At 47.4% G+C, this 22143-nt stretch overlaps 1 protein-coding gene across 1 annotated transcript in view; it reads left to right on the forward strand.

Annotated features, from left to right (window-relative positions):
- The first annotated feature begins 17452 nt into the window (after positions 1–17452).
- The window catches only part of LOC123750457 (glutamate receptor-like), a 176874-nt gene continuing 172183 nt past the window's right edge, over positions 17453–22143 (forward strand). Inside the window, exon 1 of the mRNA XM_069313792.1 lies at positions 17453–17536. Within this exon, the coding sequence (XP_069169893.1) occupies positions 17453–17536 (84 nt within the window). The remainder of the gene's footprint in view (positions 17537–22143) is intronic.

Genomic DNA, 22143 nt, shown 5'->3' on the forward strand with positions numbered 1-22143 from the left:
CACATTACTGTTGGTGCTGGTAGGTAACTTTCACATTACTGCTGGTGGAGGTTGGTCACTCTCACATTACTGCTAGTGCAGCTAGGTCACTCTCACATTACTGCTTGTGCTACTAGGTCACTCACACATTACTGTTGGTGCCTGTAGGTCACTCACACATTACTGTTGGGGAAGGTAGATCACTCTCACATTACTGCTGGTGCAAGTAGGTCACTCTCATATTACTGCTGGTGCTGGTAGGACACCTTCAGATTACTGCTAGTGCAGGTAGGTCACTTTCACATTATTGTTGGTGCAGGTAAGTCACTCTCACATTAATGTTAGTGCAGGTAGGTCACTCTCACATTACTGTTGGTGCAGGTAGGTCACTCTAACATTACTGCTAGTGAAGGTAAGTCACTCTCATATTACTGTTGGTGCTGGTAGGTCACTCTCACATTACTGTTGGTGCAGGTAGGTCAATCTCACATTACTGTTGGTGCTGGTAGGTCACTCACATTACTGCTGGTTCAGGTAGGTCACTCTCACATAACTGTTGGTGCTGGTAGGTCACTCACACATTATTGCTGGTGCAGGTAGGTCACTCTCACATTACTGTTGGTGCTGGTAGGTCACTCACACATTACAGTTGGTGCTGGTAGGTCACTCACACATTACAGTTGGTGCAGGTATGTCACTCTCACATTACTTTCTGTTGCTGGTAGGTCACTCCCACATTAGTGCTTGAGCTGGTAGGGCACTCTCACATTGCTGTTGGTGCTAGTAGGCCACTCACACATTACTGTTGGTGCAGGTGGGTCACTCACATTACTGCTGGAGCTGGAAGGTCACTCTCACATTGCTGTTGGTGCTGGTAGGTCACTCACAAAGTACTGTTGGTGCAGATAGGTCACTCTCACATTACTGTTGGTGATGGTAGGTCACTCTCACATTACTGCTGGTGCAGGTAGGTCACTCTCACATTACTGCTGGTGCTGGTAGGTCACTCTCACATTACTGTTGGTGATGGTAGGTCACTCTCACATTACTGCTGGTGCAGGTAGGTCACTCTCACATTACTGCTGGTGCTGGTAGGTCACTCTCACATTACTGCTGATGCAGGTAGGTCACTCTCACATTACTGTTGGTGATGGTAGGTCACTCTCACATTACTGCTGGTGCTGGTAGGTCACTCTCACATTACTGTTGGTGCTGGTAGGTCACTCTCACATTACTGCTGGTGCTGGTAGGTCACTCTCACATTACTGCTGATGCAGGTAGGTCACTCTCACATTACTGCTGGTGCTGGTAGGTCACTCTCACATTACTGCTGGTGCTGGTAGGTCACTCTCACATTACTGTTGGTGCAGGTAGGTCACTCTCACATTACTGTTGGTGCAGGTAGGTCACTCTCACATTACTGTTAGTGCAGGTAGGTCACTCTCACATTACTGTTGGTGCAGGTAGGTCACTCTCACATTACTGTTGGTGTAAGTAGGTCACTCTCACATTACTACTAGTGATGGTAGGTCACTCTCACATTCCTGTTGGTGCTGGTAGGTCACTCATACATTACCGTTGGTGCTGGTAGGTCACTCATACATTACCGTTGGTGCAGGTAGGTCACTCTCACATTACTGTTGGTACAGGTAGATCACTCACATTACTGCTAGTGCTGGTAGATCACTCTCATATTACTGTTGGTGCTGGTAGGTCACTCTCACATTACTGTTTGTGCTGGTAGGTCACTCACACAATACAGTTGGTGCTAATTGGTCACTCTCACATTACTGGTAGTGGTGGTAGGTCACTCACACATTAATGTTGGTGCTGGTAAGTCACTCTCACATTACTGTTGGTGCTAGTAGGTCATTCTCTCTTTACTGTTGGTGCTGGTAGATCACCATCACATTACTGCTGGTCCTGTTAGGTCACTCTCACATTACTGCTTTTGCAGGTAGGTCACTCTCACATTGCTATCTGACTTGGTAGGCCACTCTCACATTACTGTTGGTGCTGGTAGGTCACTCTTACACTACTGTTGACGCTTGTAGGTCACTCTCACATAACTGCTGGTGCAGTTAGGTCACTCTCACATTACTCTTGGTGCTGGTAGGTCACTTTCACATTACTGCTGGTGCAGGTAGGTCACTCTCATATTGTTGGTGGTGTTGGTTGGTCACTCATACATTACTGCTGGTGCTGGTAGGTCACTCTCACATTGCTGTTGGTGCTGGTTGGTCACTCACACATTACTGTTGGTGCTGGTAGGTCACTCTCTCATTACTGTTGGTGCTGGTAGGTCACTCACACATTACTGTATATGCTGCTAGGTCACACACACATTACTGTTGGTGCTGGTAGGTCACTCTCACATTACTATTGGTGCTGGTAGGTCACTCTCACATTACTGCTGGTGCTGGTAGGTCACTAACACATTACTGCTGGTGCTGGTAGGTCTCTCTCACATTACTGCTTGTGTAGGTAGGTCACTCACATTATTGCTATTGCTGGTAGATCACTCTCACATTACTGTTGGTGCGGGTAGGTCACTCTCTCATTACTGTTGGTGTTGTAGGTCACTCACACATTACTGTATGGGCTGGTAGGTCACTCTCACATTACTGTTAGTGCTGGTAGGTCACTCTCACATTACGGTTGGTGCTGGTAGGTCACTCTCACGTTACTGTTGGTGCAGGTAGGTCACTTTCACATTACTCTTGGTGCTGGTAGGTCACTCACACATTACTGTTGGTGCTGGTAGGTCACTCGCACATTACTGTTGGTGCAGGTAGGTCACTCTCACATTACTCCTAGTGCTGGTAGGTCACTCTCAGATTGCTGTTGGTGCTGGTAGGTAACTCTCACATTACTGTTGGTGCTGGAAGGTCACTCTCACATTACTGTTGGTGCTGGTAGGTCACTCACACATTACTGTTGGTGCTGGTAGGTCATTCTCACATTACTGTTGGTGCTGGTAGGTCACTCTCACATTACTGTTGGTGCTGGTAGGTCACTCTCACATTACTGTTGGTGCTGGTAGGTCACTCACACATTACTGCTGGTGCTTGTATTTCACTCACACATTACTGCTGGTGCACGTAGGTCACTCACACATTACTGTTGGTGCTGGTAGGTCACTCTCACATTAATGCTGGTGCTGGTAGGTGACTCTCACATTACTGTTGGTGCTGGTAGGTCACTCTCACATTACTGTTGGTGCTGGTAGGTCACTCACACATTACTCTTGGTGCTGGTAGGTCACTCACACATTACTGTTGGTGCTGGTAGGTCACTCACACATTACTGTTGGTGCTGGTAGGTCACTCACACATTACTGTTGGTGCTGGTAGGTCACTCTCACATTACTGCTGGTGCTGGTAGGTCACTCTCACATTACTGCTGATGCAGGTAGGTCACTCTCACATTACTCTTGGTGCTGGTAGGTCACTCTCACATTACTGCTGGTGCTGGTAGGTCACTCTCACATTACTGCTGGTGCTGGTAGGTCACTCACACATTACCGTTGGTGCTGGTAGGTCACTCTCACATTACTCTTGGTGCTGGTAGGTCACTCACACATTACTGTTGGTACAGGTAGGTCACTTTCACATTACTCTTGGTGCTGGTAGGTCACTCACACATTACTGTCGGTGCTGGTAGGTCACTCTCACATTACTGTTGGTGCTGGTAGGTCACTGACGCATTTCTGTTGGTGCTGGTAGGTCAATCTCACATTACGGTTGGTGCTGGTTGGTCACTCTCACGTTACTGTTGGTGCAGGTAGGTCACTCTCACATTACTCCTGGTGCTGGTAGGTCACTCACACATTACTGTTGGTGCTGGTAGGTCACTCACACATTACTGTTGGTGCAGGTAGGTCACTCTCACATTACTGTTGGTGCTGGTAGGTCACTCTCACATTACTGTTGGTGCAGGTAGGTCACTCTCACATTACTCTTGGTGCTGGTAGGTCACTCACACATTACTGTTGGTGCTGGTAGGTCACTCGCACATTACTGTTGGTGCAGGTAGGTCACTCTCACATTACTCCTAGTGCTGGTAGGTCACTCTCAGATTGCTGTTGGTGCTGGTAGGTAACTCTCACATTACTGTTGGTGCTGGAAGGTCACTCTCACATTACTGTTGGTGCTGGTAGGTCACTCACACATTACTGTTGGTGCTGGTAGGTCATTCTCACATTACTGTTGGTGCTGGTAGGTCACTCTCACATTACTGTTGGTGCTGGTAGGTCACTCTCACATTACTGTTGGTGCTGGTAGGTCACTCACACATTACTGCTGGTGCTTGTATTTCACTCACACATTACTGCTGGTGCACGTAGGTCACTCACACATTACTGTTGGTGCTGGTAGGTCACTCTCACATTAATGCTGGTGCTGGTAGGTGACTCTCACATTACTGTTGGTGCTGGTAGGTCACTCTCACATTACTGTTGGTGCTGGTAGGTCACTCACACATTACTCTTGGTGCTGGTAGGTCACTCACACATTACTGTTGGTGCTGGTAGGTCACTCACACATTACTGTTGGTGCTGGTAGGTCACTCACACATTACTGTTGGTGCTGGTAGGTCACTCTCACATTACTGCTGGTGCTGGTAGGTCACTCTCACATTACTGCTGATGCAGGTAGGTCACTCTCACATTACTCTTGGTGCTGGTAGGTCACTCTCACATTACTGCTGGTGCTGGTAGGTCACTCTCACATTACTGCTGGTGCTGGTAGGTCACTCACACATTACCGTTGGTGCTGGTAGGTCACTCTCACATTACTCTTGGTGCTGGTAGGTCACTCACACATTACTGTTGGTACAGGTAGGTCACTTTCACATTACTCTTGGTGCTGGTAGGTCACTCACACATTACTGTCGGTGCTGGTAGGTCACTCTCACATTACTGTTGGTGCTGGTAGGTCACTGACGCATTTCTGTTGGTGCTGGTAGGTCAATCTCACATTACGGTTGGTGCTGGTTGGTCACTCTCACGTTACTGTTGGTGCAGGTAGGTCACTCTCACATTACTCCTGGTGCTGGTAGGTCACTCACACATTACTGTTGGTGCTGGTAGGTCACTCACACATTACTGCTGGTGCAGGTAGGTCACTCTCACATTACTGCTGGTGCTGGTAGGTCACTCTCACATTACTGTTGGTGCAGGTAGGTCACTCTCACATTACTGCTGGTGCTGGTAAGTCACTCTCGGATTGCTGTTGGTGCAGGCAGATCACTTTCACATTACTGCTGGTGCTGGTAGGTCACTCTCATATTGCTGCTGGTGCTTGTTGGTCACTCACACATTACTGTTGATGCTGGTAGGTCACTCACACATTACTGTTGGTGCTGGTAGGTCACTCACACATTACTGTATGTGCTGGTAGGTCACTCTCACATTACTGTTGGTGCTGGTAGGTCACTCTCACATTACTGTTGGTGCTGGTAGCTCAGTCTCACATTACGTTTGGTGCTGGTAGGTCACTCTCACGTTACTGTTGGTGCAGGTAGGTCACTCTCACATTACTGCTGGTGCAGTTAGGTCACTCTAACATTACTGTTGGTGTTGGTAGGTCACTCTCACATTGCTGTTGTTGCAGGTTGGTCTCTCACACATTACTGTTCGTGCTGGTAGGTCACTCTCTCATTACTGTTGATGCTGTTAGGACACACTCACATTACTGTTGGTGTTGGTAGGTCACTCTCACATTACTGCTGGTGCTGGTAGGTCACTCTCACATTGCTGTTGTTGCAGGTTGGTCTCTCACACATTACTGTTCGTGCTGGTAGGTCACTCTCTCATTACTGTTGATGCTGGTAGGTCACTCACACATTAATGTTGGTGCTGGTAGGTCACTCTCACATTACTATTGGTGCAGGTAAGTAACTCACATTATTGATATTGCTGGTAGGTCACTCACACATTACCGTTGGTGCTGGTAGGTCACTCTCACATTAATATTGGTGCAGGTACGTCACTCTCATTATTGCTAGTGCTGGTAGGTCACTCTCACATTACTATTGGTGCAGGTAGGTAACTCACATTATTGATATTGCTGGTAGGTCACTCACACATTACCGTTGGTGCTGGTAGGTCACTGTCACATTAATATTGGTGCAGGTACGTCACTCACATTATTGCTATTGCTTGTAGGTCACTCTCACATTACTGTTGATGCTGGTAGGTCACTCACACATTAATGTTGGTGCTGGTAGGTCACTCTCACATTACTGTTGGTGCTGGTAGGTCACTCTCACATTAATATTGGTGCAGGTACGTCACTCACATTATTGCTAGTTGTTACAAATAACTGTGTGTGGGCTATGGGGTACTGGTACTATTAAGGGGTAAGGGTAGTTAGAAGACAAGAGTATCAAATATGGGAGAGCTAAAAGGCCCGGCCCCCAAAATAAACTATCCACAGAAGTAATAACTTGCTACTAGACCATATATGTTAGTCTAAGGGTTGATCAATGCGCTCCCACATAGGAAAAAGGGATACTCTGTAATTCATGTACTTATTTATTAACTCTTAACAACCCCCCATATACACTCACACCAATAACAATAATAATAATAACTTTACCACACTATCTTACGTTAAAAGCCTTGGTCCACGTAGGCAGGATACAAGGTTTACACTAAACAAGCTAGGGTAAAGTACTACTGGATAAGCACTGAAGCTGGGGTGCAGCTTAGGGTAGTGAGACCATGTGGTACCCTAATACAAAACACAACACTTAGGGGTACCCAAAACACTGGAAAATACTAACCCCAGGTCTCACCAATATTTACTACCAGAGTAGGCACACTTAACACCATATTATACTTAACTTAAGGGTACAGGAACTTCAGGAAAGGGAAATAAGTAAGAGGAGAAGGGAGAAGAGTAGGGGTGCAGCCACAGAGTAGGTCTTATCCGCACGAACACCAGCCAGAGAAGAGAGAGCTCCTCGCGACCAGCTGGCCTCCCTCATGTCGTGGTGCCGGAAGGAGCCTAATTGATCGTGCAGCTAAGCACATTAAAGATCTTCCCCTATGCAACGTATTGTTACTCTATGACTTGGGTCATAGTTACTTGGGTCTTTTTTCTGGGTACAGTTGCCAACAACGGCTAATATTGTGGTTTGAACGATTACAGTGACCACAAAAACGTCGGGGAGAAGAGACATTACTAACAGAATTACCCTTCGGTTCACCTTTAGGTGCCGCTGGGCTAGACACTTTAACAGGGTTAGTTATGTCTGAAACAGAAGGTGCATTAGGCAAAGGGTTAGAATGAGCTGGTCTGGACTGGCTGTGGGTATAAGTTTTGCTACTCTGTGGGGTATAATTATTTTTATTGGGCCTTTTGCCCGCCAATTGGTAGTTTTCTGCCAACTTGGCCAAATCCCCTATTTTAGAATTTAACTCTATCCTTCCTTTAATGTACTGTGAAACATTCTCTGGCATAATATCTATAAAATGCTCCATTAAAATTAAGTTCCTGAGAGCCTCGTATGTTTCGGCTTTCGCCGAGCGAATCCATCTATCAAACAATCGAATTTGATCATTCACAAATTCAGTGAGCGGTTGGTTGTGAGTAGGCCTAAGGTTACGATAAACTTGGCGGTGAGCTTCAGGAGTAATTTCATATGCCCGCAAAATACATTCCCTGACTTTATCATATTCGAAACACTCGTCGTCAGGCATGTTTATGAAAATATCTTGTGCTTTACCCCTAAGTCTTCCCTGTAGGATTTTCACCCACTCTTCCTTTGGCCAGTTCATGGACATGGCCAATCTCTGAAAATGGTTGAAAAACCTTTCAGGGTCTGACTCGGAAAATTCAGGCAAGTTATGCTTTTTCTCATAATGCCTGGGGTTTGAATCCCCGGCAGGTGGAGGTCCAGTGGCATTCACTCTAATTCTAGCCTCCTCGGTTTTAAGTCTTTGCTCCTCTAATTTTATTTTTGCTAACTCTAAAGCTAATTCTCTCTCCCTATGAGTTGCACTTTCTGCTTGGCTAGGCTGGCATAAAGGTGTATCACTTGCCAATAGTTCTTCATCAATACAATGTTGTAATATTTCATTCACCAAAGTCCACTTTTTATCTGCGACATTTAATTCTAGGCCAAATTCCTGGCCTAACAATACTAAATTAGACTTTTTAAGTTTCTTCATCTCTACCACTGAAGGCTCCCTTGCCAGTTTCTGCATTTCAGAAGACATCACTAATAATTTTAGCTCCCAGCCAAAGAAAAAATTAAAAAATAAAAATTGGAAAAAAAACAAAAATTTGCACGGCCCCTACCACAAGGCCACACTAACCTTAATCGTGAAGGGATCCAGCTGGGTGTCCAGTCAGTGCAAGAATGTCCTTTGCTAGATGAGCTGGACCCTAGGCTAGCACACAACCGTTCTGCGGAAAACAAAAAATTTTAATTTTGGCACTCAAGAATCTAATTTTTTACACTTATAATGTTCCTCCCGGACAGGCCCCCACTTGTTACAAATAACTGTGTGTGGGCTATGGGGTACTGGTACTATTAAGGGGTAAGGGTAGTTAGAAGACAAGAGTATCAAATATGGGAGAGCTAAAAGGCCCGGCCCCCAAAATAAACTATCCACAGTAGTAATAGCTTGCTACTAGACCATATATGTTAGTCTAAGGGTTGATCAATGCGCTCCCGCATAGGAAAAAGGGATACTCTGTAATTCATGTACTTATTTATTAACCCCTTAACAACCCCCCATATACACTCACACCAATAACAATAATAATAATAACTTTACCACACTATCTTACGTTAAAAGCCTTGGTCCACATAGGCAGGATACAAGGTTTACACTAAACAAGCTAGGGTAAAGTACTACTGGATAAGCACTGAAGCTGGGGTGCAGCTTAGGGTAGTGAGACCATGTGGTACCCTAATACAAAACACAACACTTAGGGGTACCCAAAACACTGGCAAATACTAACCCCAGGTCTCACCAATATTTACTACCAGAGTAGGCACACTTAACACCATATTATACTTAACTTAAGGGTACAGGAACTTCAGGTAAGGGAAATAAGTAAGAGGAGAAGGGAGAAGAGTAGGGGTGCAGCCACAGAGTAGGTCTTATCCGCACGAACACCAGCCAGAGAAGAGAGAGCTCCTCGCGACCAGCTGGCCTCCCTCATGTCGTGGTGCCGGAAGGAGCCTAATTGATCGTGCAGCTAAGCACATTAAAGATCTTCCCCTATGCAACGTATTGTTACTCTATGAATGATTAGAAAGTATTAGTAAGCAAAGTTGGTGCCTTAGTTATTATTTAATAATCAACCCCCAGCTCAGTCTTTAAATGCTCTTTGAGAAACAATAATAGTCTTACGTCTGGCAGGGAAGATACAAACAATTGCCGTTCAAGATGCACTTAACTGTACTACTAGAAAGTTTAATAGCTCAATTTTGACCTCTGGTTTCTACTGGAGAACCCAGGGTCGTAACACTCCTCCCCCCTTCGGAGAAAAAAAAAATGTGACTACTAGAATAGTAGTCATATTTTTTTGTAAGAGTATACAGAGAATAAAAAGAAAAAACGTATGACAAAAACAAAAAATCAATCAAAAACAATTTCTCTGCAAAAAAAAAAAAAAAAAATACAAAGGAGTTCTCTGAAAGAAAAAAAAACATACACAAAAAAATAAAAGAACAGAGAAGTAAATAAATTGGACACGGAATATTTAATGTCACAGGAGAACCTAAAAAAAATTAACTAAAGCATGACAGTTGGTAAATGGCTTTCTGTGGCTCAGATGAATGTTATTCAGGCAACCGGTACAGAGCGTCGGCTATCACATTGAGTCTGCCCGGTAGGTGGGTAATGGAAAGATTGAAGTCCTGTAGGTACAACGCCCACCTGAGGATGCGTTTATTCTTACCCTTCATCTGAGTCAGGAAGACTAGTGGATTATGGTCCGTGTACACTTCCACTATATTACCTGTGAGGTAAACTTCGAACTTTTTACATGTTAACACTAGCGCCAACGCTTCTTTTTCTACCACTGAATAATTGCGTTGCGCCTTGTCGAATTTCACAGAGTAATAATATACTGGGTGTTCCACCTGATCATCCCCAGTTTGCAACAACACTGCACCAGCACCCGAGTCAGACGCGTCAACATGAATTTTAAACGGTCGGTCGAACCTTGGACTAGCAAGCACTGGGGCGGAAGCTAAGATCAATTTCAAATTTTTAAATGCCTCTGCACAGTCTGATGACCACTTAAATTTAACGGCTTTCCGCAACAAGTCTGTGAGAGGAGTGGCAACACTGGAAAAATTCTGACAAAAACGTCGATAGTACGCACACATACCGATAAATCTTTGAACGTCCTTTTTAGACTTTAGTACTGGATACTCCAGAATGGCATTGATTTTATCTTGCCGAGGTAACACTTTTCCTTGGCCCACTTCATAACCGAGGTACGTCACTGTGCCTTGGCCAAAATGACACTTTTTAGCATTTAAGGTAAGATTTGCCCTTTTCAAGATGGCAAACAACTGGCGTAACCTAGCTATGTGGTCAGCCCAATTACTGTCAAACAGCACGATATCATCTAAATACGCCCGACAATTTGGCACCTTAGCGAGTAGAGAGTTCATGAGTCTCTGGAACGTGGCAGGGGCATTACGCAAGCCGAACGGTAACACTTGATACTCAAAAACACCCTCGGGTGTCACAAACGCCGTTAGCTGTTTAGCACGTTCAGTGAGTGGGATTTGATAATACCCCCTCGAGAGGTCGAATTTCGAAACGTACTTGGCATTTCCCAACTCGTCGATGCAGTCCTCGAGGAGGGGCAGCGGATAGGCATCCACAATGGTCACCTTGTTGAGCTGCCGATAGTCGGTGCATAATCGCCAGGAGCCGTCTGGTTTGGGGACCAAAAGGCAGGGCGAGCACCAAGAGCCCTGGCTCGGCCGGATGAGGCCGTGCTGGAGCAAGAAGTCGACCTCCTTCCGTACGATGGCCTTCTTTTCTGGACTCATCCGATAGGGTTGAAGGCGAATGGGAGTGTAGTCCGTCAACTCGACATCATGGCAAATGGCATCAGTCTGGGTCGGGACCTCCCCGAACAGACTGGAGAATTCATCAACCAACGACTGCACCTCTTCACGTTGGGCCATCTGCAAATGGGACAGTTCCTCCACAGCATTCACAGAACTAGAATTATTGAAAATGAGATTAGTTGGGTCCCCAGAACAATCATCCCCTCTCTCACTGGAAATGGAAACATTGGTTAGTGCAATGGGCCTGGGGCCCTGGAACTTCTTCAGTCGATTTACATGTATGAGCATTACCTGGTTACGTTTGTCAGAGTGCCTCACTTTGTACGTGAGGTCCCCAGTCTTTTCTGTCACAATGTAGGGGCCTTCATACTTGTGGGACATAGTGTTCCCTAGTCGAGGCTTTAATACCAGGACAGGGTCGCCAGGCTGAAATACCCGCAACTTAGATTTAGCATCGTTACGTTCTTTCATCTTTTCTTGGGCCATGCCAAGATACTTAAATGCAGCCGCCTTGCAGTCCTTGAGTCTCTGGTGGTGTTGCGCAAAGAAAGCCGAACCTTCGGTTAACGTTACGTTCCCTAATAGATTCTCCTATAACATTTGCAAGGGTCCACGAACTTTATGGCCAAAGACTAACTCAAAAGGAGAACAGCCCAGTGAACTTTGTAATCCCTCTCTAGCCGCAAACAAAACATACGGTAAATTCTCATCCCAGAAGGATTGGGAACTCTCGCACGATGTCTTCAACATCTGCTTCAGAGTTAGATGGAAACGTTCAATTACCCCCTGACTCTGTGGATGGTATGGGCTGGAAACCTTATGAGTTATTCCATGTTCCTTACAAAATTGCTCGAAAACATCAGATTTAAAATTAGTACCATTGTCAGTTTGCACGACCCGAGGCAGTCCAAAAGTGGAAAAAAATTGCAACATACGAGCAACAACAGTTTTTGCTCGGATGTTCCTTACAGCAAAAGCCTCTGGGTAACGAGTAGTGATACACATCATCGTGATTAGGTAAATATTACCAGACTTAGTTCTAGGTAATGGTCCAACACAGTCCATTACCACATGAGAAAATGGTTCCTCTGGCACGACAATAGGCCTTAGAGGAGCTTTAGGTGGAGTCTGGTTTGGTTTCCCAACCAGTTGACAAACAATACACGCATTACAAAATTTTGCCACATCGCTTTTCAGCTTGGGCCAGAAAAAATACTTTAAAATTTTGTGATACGTAATATTAATACCTTGATGTCCCCCCATAGGATCATCATGAGCAGCTGCCAAAACTCTTTCTCTATAGCAGGTCGGCAACATAACCTGGTGGACTACCTCCCACTCATTTGACAAGGGAGCACTCTGTGGTCTCCATTTTCTCATCAAAATCCGATCATTGTAGTAGTACCCAGTTGCTGCGTCTACAATTTCCTCCATAGAGACAGCTGTCTCATGACAATCTGCAAGAGTGGGGTCAGCTTTCTGGAACTCACTCAAGGAGGCATCTAGGCCTTGGTCAGATGCCATTGGCCGAGGCTCAACAGTGTTCTCCTCCACCTCCCCACTACTCTCTGTAGATGGCAGTGGCAGGCTCTCCACAATGTCCTCGGCCACGTCATCGAGTCGGGCCATGAATGTGTCCGCGAGGTCCACTTGGTTTTCACCACTCGGAAAGCTCCTCGTGACCTCGGGATTTACCACCTTGGCAAGCACAGGGCTGCCCTTACATTTAAGTCCCATAGACCTGGTCACCGCGCACGCAGGGTACACAACATTATCCTCTGCGGCGGGTGAATCCAGGCAAACCTTAGGGGTAGGCAACATAATAGGCAGTCTGGAGTCCCCTACCTTATCCCCTGCTAAATCATTACCAACTATTACATCAACATTAGGGAAAGGTAGGTATGAAGTGACTCCGACTGTACAAACACCCTTGTGGAAATCAGATTCCAGGGTAACCTTATGGAGGGGTACTGCTCGAGTATCACTAGTGACACCCTCGACCAGCACCACCTCACCAGTGTCGAGAGTGTTGGCACCTTGCAATGCACTCTCTAAAATTAAAGTCTGGATGGCACCGGTGTCTCGGAAGATCACCACGTCCTTCCAGGAAGAACCCTCAGACAAAAGTAGTCTCCCTTTCGATAAGAATGGGGTAAGCAAGTCCAACCACTGTGGGTTGGAGGTCTTACTCCCTAACCCTTCCGAAGGCCTCAAGCCCTGTGTCACAACTAGAGCATTGGGTCTTTTTTCTGGGTACAGTTGCCAACAACGGCTAATATTGTGGTTTGAATGATTACAGTGACCACAAAAACGTCGGGGAGAAGAGACATTACTAACAGAATTACCCTTCGGTTCACCTTTAGGTGCCGTTGGGCTAGACACTTTAACAGGGTTAGTTATGTCTGAAACAGAAGGTGCATTAGGTAAAGGGTTAGAATGAGCTGGTCTGGACTGGCTGTGGGTATAAGTTTTGCTACTCTGTGGGGTATAATTATTTTTATTGGGCCTTTTGCCCGCCAATTGGTAGTTTTCTGCCAACTTGGCCAAATCCCCTATTTTAGAATTTAACTCTATCCTTCCTTTAATGTACTGTGAAACATTCTCTGGCATAATATCTATAAAATGCTCCATTAAAATTAAGTTCCTGAGAGCCTCGTATGTTTCGGCTTTCGCCGAGCGAATCCATCTATCAAACAATCGAATTTGATCATTCACAAATTCAGTGAGTGGTTGGTTGTGAGTAGGCCTAAGGTTACGATAAACTTGGCGGTGAGCTTCAGGAGTAATTTCATATGCCCGCAAAATACATTCCCTGACTTTATCATATTCGAAACACTCGTCGTCAGGCATGTTTATGAAAATATCTTGTGCTTTACCCCTAAGTCTTCCCTGTAGGATTTTCACCCACTCTTCCTTTGGCCAGTTCATGGACATGGCCAATCTCTGAAAATGGTTGAAAAACCTTTCAGGGTCTGACTCGGAAAATTCAGGCAAGTTATGCTTTTTCTCATAATGCCTGGGGTTTGAATCCCCGGCAGGTGGAGGTCCAGTGGCATTCACTCTAATTCTAGCCTCCTCGGTTTTGAGTCTTTGCTCCTCTAATTTTATTTTTGCTAACTCTAAAGCTAATTCTCTCTCCCTATGAGTTGCACTTTCTGCTTGGCTAGGCTGGCATAAAGGTGTATCACTTGCCAATAGTTCTTCATCAATACAATGTTGTAATATTTCATTCACCAAAGTCCACTTTTTATCTGCGACATTTAATTCTAGGCCAAATTCCTGGCCTAACAATACTAAATTAGACTTTTTAAGTTTCTTTATCTCTACCACTGAAGGCTCCCCTTGGCAGTTTCTGCATTTCAGAAGACATCACTAATAATTTTAGCTCCCAGCCAAAGAAAAAATTAAAAAATAAAAATTGGAAAAAAAACAAAAATTTGCACGGCCCCTACCACAAGGCCACACTAACCTTAATCGTGAAGGGATCCAGCTGGGTGTCCAGTCAGTGCAAGAATGTCCTTTGCTAGATGAGCTGGACCCTAGGCTAGCACACAACCGTTCTGCGGAAAACAAAAAATTTTAATTTTGGCACTCAAGAATCTAATTTTTTACACTTATAATGTTCCTCCCGGACAGGCCCCCACTTGTTACAAATAACTGTGTGTGGGCTATGGGGTACTGGTACTATTAAGGGGTAAGGGTAGTTAGAAGACAAGAGTATCAAATATGGGAGAGCTAAAAGGCCCAGCCCCCAAAATAAACTATCCACAGTAGTAATAACTTGCTACTAGACCATATATGTTAGTCTAAGGGTTGATCAATGCGCTCCCGCATAGGAAAAAGGGATACTCTGTAATTCATGTACTTATTTATTAACCCCTTAACAACCCCCCATATACACTCACACCAATAACAATAATAATAATAACTTTACCACACTATCTTACGTTAAAAGCCTTGGTCCACGTAGGCAGGATACAAGGTTTACACTAAACAAGCTAGGGTAAAGTACTACTGGATAAGCACTGAAGCTGGGGTGCAGCTTAGGGTAGTGAGACCATGTGGTACCCTAATACAAAACACAACACTTAGGGGTACCCAAAACACTGGCAAATACTAACCCCAGGTCTCACCAATATTTACTACCAGAGTAGGCACACTTAACACCATATTATACTTAACTTAAGGGTACAGGAACTTCAGGTAAGGGAAATAAGTAAGAGGAGAAGGGAGAAGAGTAGGGGTGCAGCCACAGAGTAGGTCTTATCCGCACGAACACCAGCCAGAGAAGAGAGAGCTCCTCGCGACCAGCTGGCCTCCCTCATGTCGTGGTGCCGGAAGGAGCCTAATTGATCGTGCAGCTAAGCACATTAAAGATCTTCCCCTATGCAACGTATTGTTACTCTATGAATGATTAGAAAGTATTAGTAAGCAAAGTTGGTGCCTATGTTATTATTTAATAATCAACCCCCAGCTCAGTCTTTAAATGCTCTTTGAGAAACAATAATAGTCTTACGTCTGGCAGGGAAGATACAAACAATTGCCGTTCAAGATGCACTTAACTGTACTACTAGAAAGTTTAATAGCTCAATTTTGACCTCTGGTTTCTACTGGAGAACCCAGGGTCGTAACACTAGTGCTGGTAGGTCACTCTCACATTACGTTTGGTACTAGTTGGTCACTCTCACGTTACTGTTGGTGCAGGTTGGCCACTCTCACATTACTGTTGGTGCTGGTAGGTCACTCACATATTACTGTTGGTGCTGTAGGTCACTCACACATTACTGTTGTTGCTGGTAGGTCATTCTCACATAACTGTTGGTGCTGGTAGGTCACTCACATATTACTGTTGGTGCTGTAGGTCACTCACACATTACTGTTGTTGCTGGTAGGTCACTCACACATTAATGTTGGTGCTGGTTGGTCACTCTCACATTACTATTGGTGCAGGTACGTCACTCACACATTACTGCTAGTGCTGGTAGGTCACTCTCACATTACTGTTGGTGCTGGTAGGTCACTCACATTATTGGTATTGCTGGTAGGTCACTCACACATTAATGTTGGTGCTGGTAGGTCACTCTCACATTACTATTGGTGCAGGTAGGTCACTCACATTATTGATATTGCTGGTAGGTCACTCACACATTAATGTTGGTGCTGGTAGGTCACTCTCACATTACTGCTGGTGCAGGTAGGTCACTCTCACATTACTGCTGGTGCTGGTAGGTCACTCTCACATTACTGTTGGTGCTGGTAGGTCACTCTCACATTACTGCTGGTGCTGGTAGGTCACTCTCACATTACTGTTGGTGCAGGTAGGTCACTCTCACATTACTGCTGATGCTGGTAGGTCACTCTCACATTACTGCTGGTGCTGGTAGGTCACTCTCACATTACTGTTGGTGCTGGTAGGTCACTCTCACATTACTGCTGATGCTGGTAGGTCACTCTCACATTACTGCTGATGCTGGTAGGTCACTCACATTACTGCTGGTGCTGGTAGGTCACTCACACATTACTGCTGGTGCTGGTAGGTCACTCACACATTACTGCTGGTGCTGGTAGGTTACTCTCACATTACTGCTGGTGCAGGTAGGTCACTCTCACATTACTGCTGGTGCTGGTAGGTCACTCTCACATTACTGCTGGTGCTGGTAGGTCACTCTCACATTACTGTTGGAACAGGTAGGTCACTCTCACATTACTGTTGGTGCTGGTAGGTCACTCTCACATTACTGTTGGAACAGGTAGGTCACTCTCACATTACTGTTGGTGCTGGTAGGTCACTCTCACATTACGGTTGGTGCTGGTAGGTCACTCTCACATTACTGTTAATGCAGGTAGGTCACTCTCACATTACGGTTGGTGCTGGTAGGTCACTCACACATTACATTTTTTGTGCTGGTAGGTCACTCACACATTACTGCTGGTGCTGGTAGGTCACTCACACATTACTGCTGGTGCTGGTAGGTCACTCTCACATTACTGTTGGTGCTGGTAGGTCACTCACACATTACTGTTGGTGCTGATAGGTCACTCACACATTACTGCTGGTGCTGGTAGGTCACTCACACATTACTGCTGGTGCTGGTAGGTCACTCACACATTACTGCTGGTGCTGGTAGGTCACTCTCACATTACTGCTGGTGCTGGTAGGTCACTCTCACATTACTGCTCGTGCAAATAGGTCACTCACACATTACTGTTGGTGCTGGTAGGTCACTCTCCATGGGTTCTATATTTTAAACTTCGACTGACATCATTAGAAGCCTCCACACGTTATGGATTCAGTGGAATTCCAGGTTATATAAATAATACCATGTCGTGGTGTATGAGTAACGAACGCGGCTGAGAATATCCTGGTCGCTGGTTCGTAGCGAAATCTAGCCAAATTATCGTTCCCTTCAGCGGATGCAGAATGCCTCCCTCGACCATCGAGAGAGGAGGTGTTGTTCCTGTGAAATCCCGGTGTGCAGTCTGCCCTGGCGTGCAGTCTGCCCCGGTGTGCAGTCTTCACCGGTGTACTGTGTGCCCCGGTGTACAGTCTGCCCCGTTGTACAGTGTGCCCCAGTGTACAGTGTGTCCCAGTGCACTGTCTGCTCCGTTGTACAGTCTGCCCTGGATTACGGTCTGCCCCGGTGTACAGTCTGCCCCAATGTACAGTCTGCCCCGGTGTACAGTCTGTCCCAGAATACAGTCTTCCCCAGTGTACAGTCTGCCCTGGTGTACAGTCTGCCCCAGAGTACAGTCTGCCCCGGTGTACAGTCTGCCCTGGAGTACAGTCTGCCCCGTTGAATAGTCTGCCCCGGTGAGTAGTCTGCTCCGGTTTACAGTCTCCTCCAGTGTGCAGTCTGCCCTTAGGTACAGTCTGCACACGGTGAACAGTCTGCCCTGGTGCACAGTCTGCCCTGGAGTACAGTCAGCCCCGGTGTGTGTGCAGTCTTCCACGTTGTTCAGTCTGCCCTGGTGTACAGTCTGGCCCGGTGCACAGCCCTGGTGCACAGTCTTCCCCTATGTACAGTCTGCCCCGGTGTATAGTATACACCGGTGTACAGTCCGACCAGGTGTACAGTGTGCTTCGCTTTGCAGTCTGCCCCAGTGCACCGCCTGCCTTGGTGCACAGTTTGCCCCGGTGTGCAGTCTGCCCCGATGTACATTCTGTTTCGGTGTACAGTCTGCCTCAGTGTACAGTCTGCCCTGGTGTAAAGCCTGCCCTAGAGTACAGTTTGCCCCGGTGTACATTCTGCCTCGGTGTAAAGTCTGCCTGGTGCACAGTCTGCCCTGGTGTACAGTCTACTCCGGTGTGTGCAGTCTGCCCCGTTGTACAGTGTGCCCCGGTGTACAGTCTGGCCCGGTGTACAGCCTGCCCTGGCTCACAGTCTGCCGCTCTGTACAGTCTGCCACGATGTACAGTCTGCACCGGTTTACGGTCTGTCCCAGTGTACAATCTGCCCTTAGGTACATTCTACCCAGGTGTACAGTCTGGCCTATTGCACAGTCTGCCCTGGTGCACTGTCTGCCTCGGTGTGTGCAGTTTGCCATGTTGTACAGTTTGCCCTGGTGTACAGTCTGGCCCGGTGCAAAGCCTGCCCTGATTCACATTCTGCCCCCGGTGAAAAGTCTGCCAAGGTGTACAGTCTGCCCCGGTATAGTCTGCCTTGGAGTACAGTCTGCCCCGGTGTACAGTCTGCCTCATTGTCCAGTTTGCCCCGGTGTGCAGTCTGCCCCTGTGTACAGTCTGCCCCGTTGTACAGTCTGCTCCATTGAACAATCTGCCTCGGTGTACAGTCTCCACCTGTGTACAGTCTGCCCCATTGTACAGTCTGTCCCTGTGAACAGGTCCCCGGTGTACAGTCTACCCCGGTGTGCAGTCGGCCCCAGATTTCAGTCTGCTCTGATATACAGTCTATCTTGGTGTACAATTAACCCCGGTGTACAATTAGCCCCGGTGTACAGTCTGCCTAGGAGTACAGCCGGCTCCAATGTACAGTCTGCCCCGGTGTGTAGTCTGCCCCGGTGTGCACTCTGCCCTGGTGTGTAGTCTTCCCCTCTTGTATAATCTGCCTTGGTGTACAGTGTGTCCCTGTGTGCAGTCTACCTCTGTGTACAGTCTTCCCTGGTGTACAGACTACCTCGGTATGCAGGCTGCACCGTTGTACAGTCTGCTTCGTTGTGCAGTGTCCCCCGTGTACAGTCTGCTCCGGTGTTCAGTCTGCCCCGGTGTGCAGTCTGCCCTGTTGTACAGTCTGCCCCGGTGTGCAGTCTGCCCCAGTCTACAGTGTGCTCCGGTATACAGTCTGCTCCCGGTGCACAGTCTGCACCGGTGTACAGTGTGCCCCGGTGTACAGTCTGCCCCGAAGTACAATCTGCCAAGGAGTACAGTGTGTCAAGGTGTACAGTCTGCCCCGATGTGCAGTCTTCACTGGTGTACAGTGTGCCCTGATGTACAGTCTGCCCCGTTGTACATTCTGCCTCGGTGTAAAATGTTTCCCGGTGTATAGTCTGCCCCGTTGTACAGTCTGCCCTGGTGCACAATCTGCCCTATTGTACACTCTGCCCCAGTGTACAGTCTGCCCTGGTGTACAGTCTTCCTTAGTGTACAATCGGTTCCGATGTACAGGTTGCCCTGGAGTACAGTCTACCCCGGTGTATAGTCTGCCCTGTTGAACAGTCTGCCCCGTTTTACAGTCTGCCCCAGTGTATAGTCTGTCCTTTAGTACAGTCTGCCCCAGTGTACAGTCTTCCTCGGTGTACAGTCTGCCCTGGTGCACAGCCTGCCCTGGTGTACAGTCTGCTCGGTGCGTGCAGTCTGCCCCGTTGTACAGTCTGCCCCGGTGTACAGTTTGGCCCAGTGCACAGCCTGCCCTGGTTTACAGTCTGCCTTGGTGTACAATAAGCCCCGGCGTACAGTCTGTCAATGTTTACAGTCTGCCTCGTTGTACAGTCTGCCCCAGGGTACAGTATGCCCCGATGTAAAGTCTGCCCCAATGTACAGTCTGACCCGGTGTACAGATTGTCCCGGTTTGCAGTCTTCCCCGTTGTACAGTCTGCCAATTATACAGTCTGCCCCGGTGTGCAGTCTGCCCCGATGTACAGTCTGCCCCGGTATACAGTCTGCCCCGGTATACAGTCTGCCCCGGTGTGCAGTCTTCCCCGGTGTGCAGTCTGCAGCATTGAATAATCTGCCTCGGAGTACAGCCTGCTCCGGTGTGTAGTCTGCCCAGGTGTGTAGTCTGCCCAGGTGTGTAGTCTGCCCAGGTGTGTAGTCTGCCCAGGTGTGTAGTCTACTCAGGTGTGTAGTCTGCCCAGGTGTGTAGTCTGCCCAGGTGTGTAGTCTACTCAGGTGTGTAGTCTGCCCAGGTGTGTAGTCGGCCCAGGTGTGTAGTCTGCCTCGGTGTGTAGTCTGCCCAGGTGTGTAGTCTGCCCAGGTGTGTAGTCTGCCCAGGTGTGTAGTCTGCCCAGGTGTGTAGTCTACTCAGGTGTGTAGTCTGCCCAGGTGTGTAGTCTGCCCAGGTGTGTAGACTGCCTCGGTGTGTAGTCTGCCCAGGTGTGTAGTCTGCCCAGGTGTGTAGTCTGCCCAGGTGTGTAGTCTGCCCAGGTGTGTAGTCTACTCAGGTGTGTAGTCTGCCCAGGTGCGTAGTCTGCCCAGGTGTGTAGACTGCCTCGGTGTGTAGTCTGCCCAGGTGTGTATAGTCTGCCCAGGTGTGTAGTCTGCCCAGGTGTGTAGTCTGCCCAGGTGTGTAGTCTGCCCAGGTGTGTAGTCTGCCCAGGTGTGTAGTCTGCCCAGGTGTGTAGTCTACTCAGGTGTGTAGTCTTCCCAGGTGTGTAGTCTGCCCAGGTGTGTAGTCTACTCAGGTGTGTAGTCTGCCCAGGTGTTTAGTCTGCCCATGTGTGTAGTCTACCCCGGTGTGTAGTCTGCCCAGGTGTGTAGTCTGCCCAGGTGTGTAGTCTGCCCAGGTGTGTAGTCTGCCCAGGTGTGTAGTCTACTCAGGTGTGTAGTCTGCCCAGGTGTGTAGTCGGCCCAGGTGTGTAGTCTACCCCGGTGTGCAGTCTGCCCTGGTGTACAGTCTGCCCCGTTGTACAGTCTGCCCCCTTGTGTAGTCTGCCCCGTTGAACGGTCTTTCCCGGTGTGCAGTCTGCCCCCGTGTACAGTCTGCACCGGAGTACAGTCTGTCCCCTAGTGCAGTCTGCCCCGGTGTGCAGTCTGCTCCATTGTACGGTTTGATCCAGTGTGTGGTGGTGTACAATCTGTCCCGGTGTACAGTCTGCCTTGGGGTACAGTGTTCTCTGATGTACAGTCTCCCCCTGTGTACTGAGGCCGGTAGGTCACTCTCACATCACTACAGAGGCGGGTAGGTCACTCTCACATCACTACAGAGGCGGGTAGGTCACTCTCACATCACTACAGAGGCGGGTAGGTCACTCTCACATCACTACAGAGGCGGGTAGGTCACTCTCACATCACTACAGAGGCGGGTAGGTCACTCTCACATCACTACAGAGGCGGGTAGGTCACTATCACATCACTACTGAGGCGGGTAGGTCACTCTCACATCACTACAGAGGCGGGTAGGTCACTCTCACATCACTACAGAGGCGGGTAGGTCACTCTCACATCACTACAGAGGCCGGTAGGTCACTCTCACATCACTACAGAGACGGGTAGGTCACTCTTACATCACTACAGAGGCGGGTAGGTCACTCTCACATCACTACAGAGGCGGGTAGGTCACTATCACATTGTAACAAACTAGGCTGTTGTAAGAATTATCCAGAGTGGTTTATCGACAAAAGAGAATGGGAAGCTGAGCCGCATGGTGACCTGACCCCCAGGGGAATTCGCGGTGGAAATAACCGACGCTTTGTTCATAGCTGCGTATAATGAATCATCCTATAGTATTCAGTAATTTAGAGAAAATTAGCCTTTATTCATTTTGCATTAAAATTGTATTGTATAATAGTACTGGATACAATATCAAGAGTATTCTAATTATTGAGTTTAAGTCACCATCAGTGACGTCACGAATCAGATCTAACTTTTAAGGCGGAGTGACCGGCGGTCATAGGTCAGCAGGGTTGACATGTCTAATATTTCTCAAAGTTTTAATA

Source organism: Procambarus clarkii, chromosome 76, assembly GCF_040958095.1.
Source record: "Procambarus clarkii isolate CNS0578487 chromosome 76, FALCON_Pclarkii_2.0, whole genome shotgun sequence".
NCBI classification, from domain to species: Eukaryota; Metazoa; Arthropoda; class Malacostraca; order Decapoda; family Cambaridae; genus Procambarus; species Procambarus clarkii.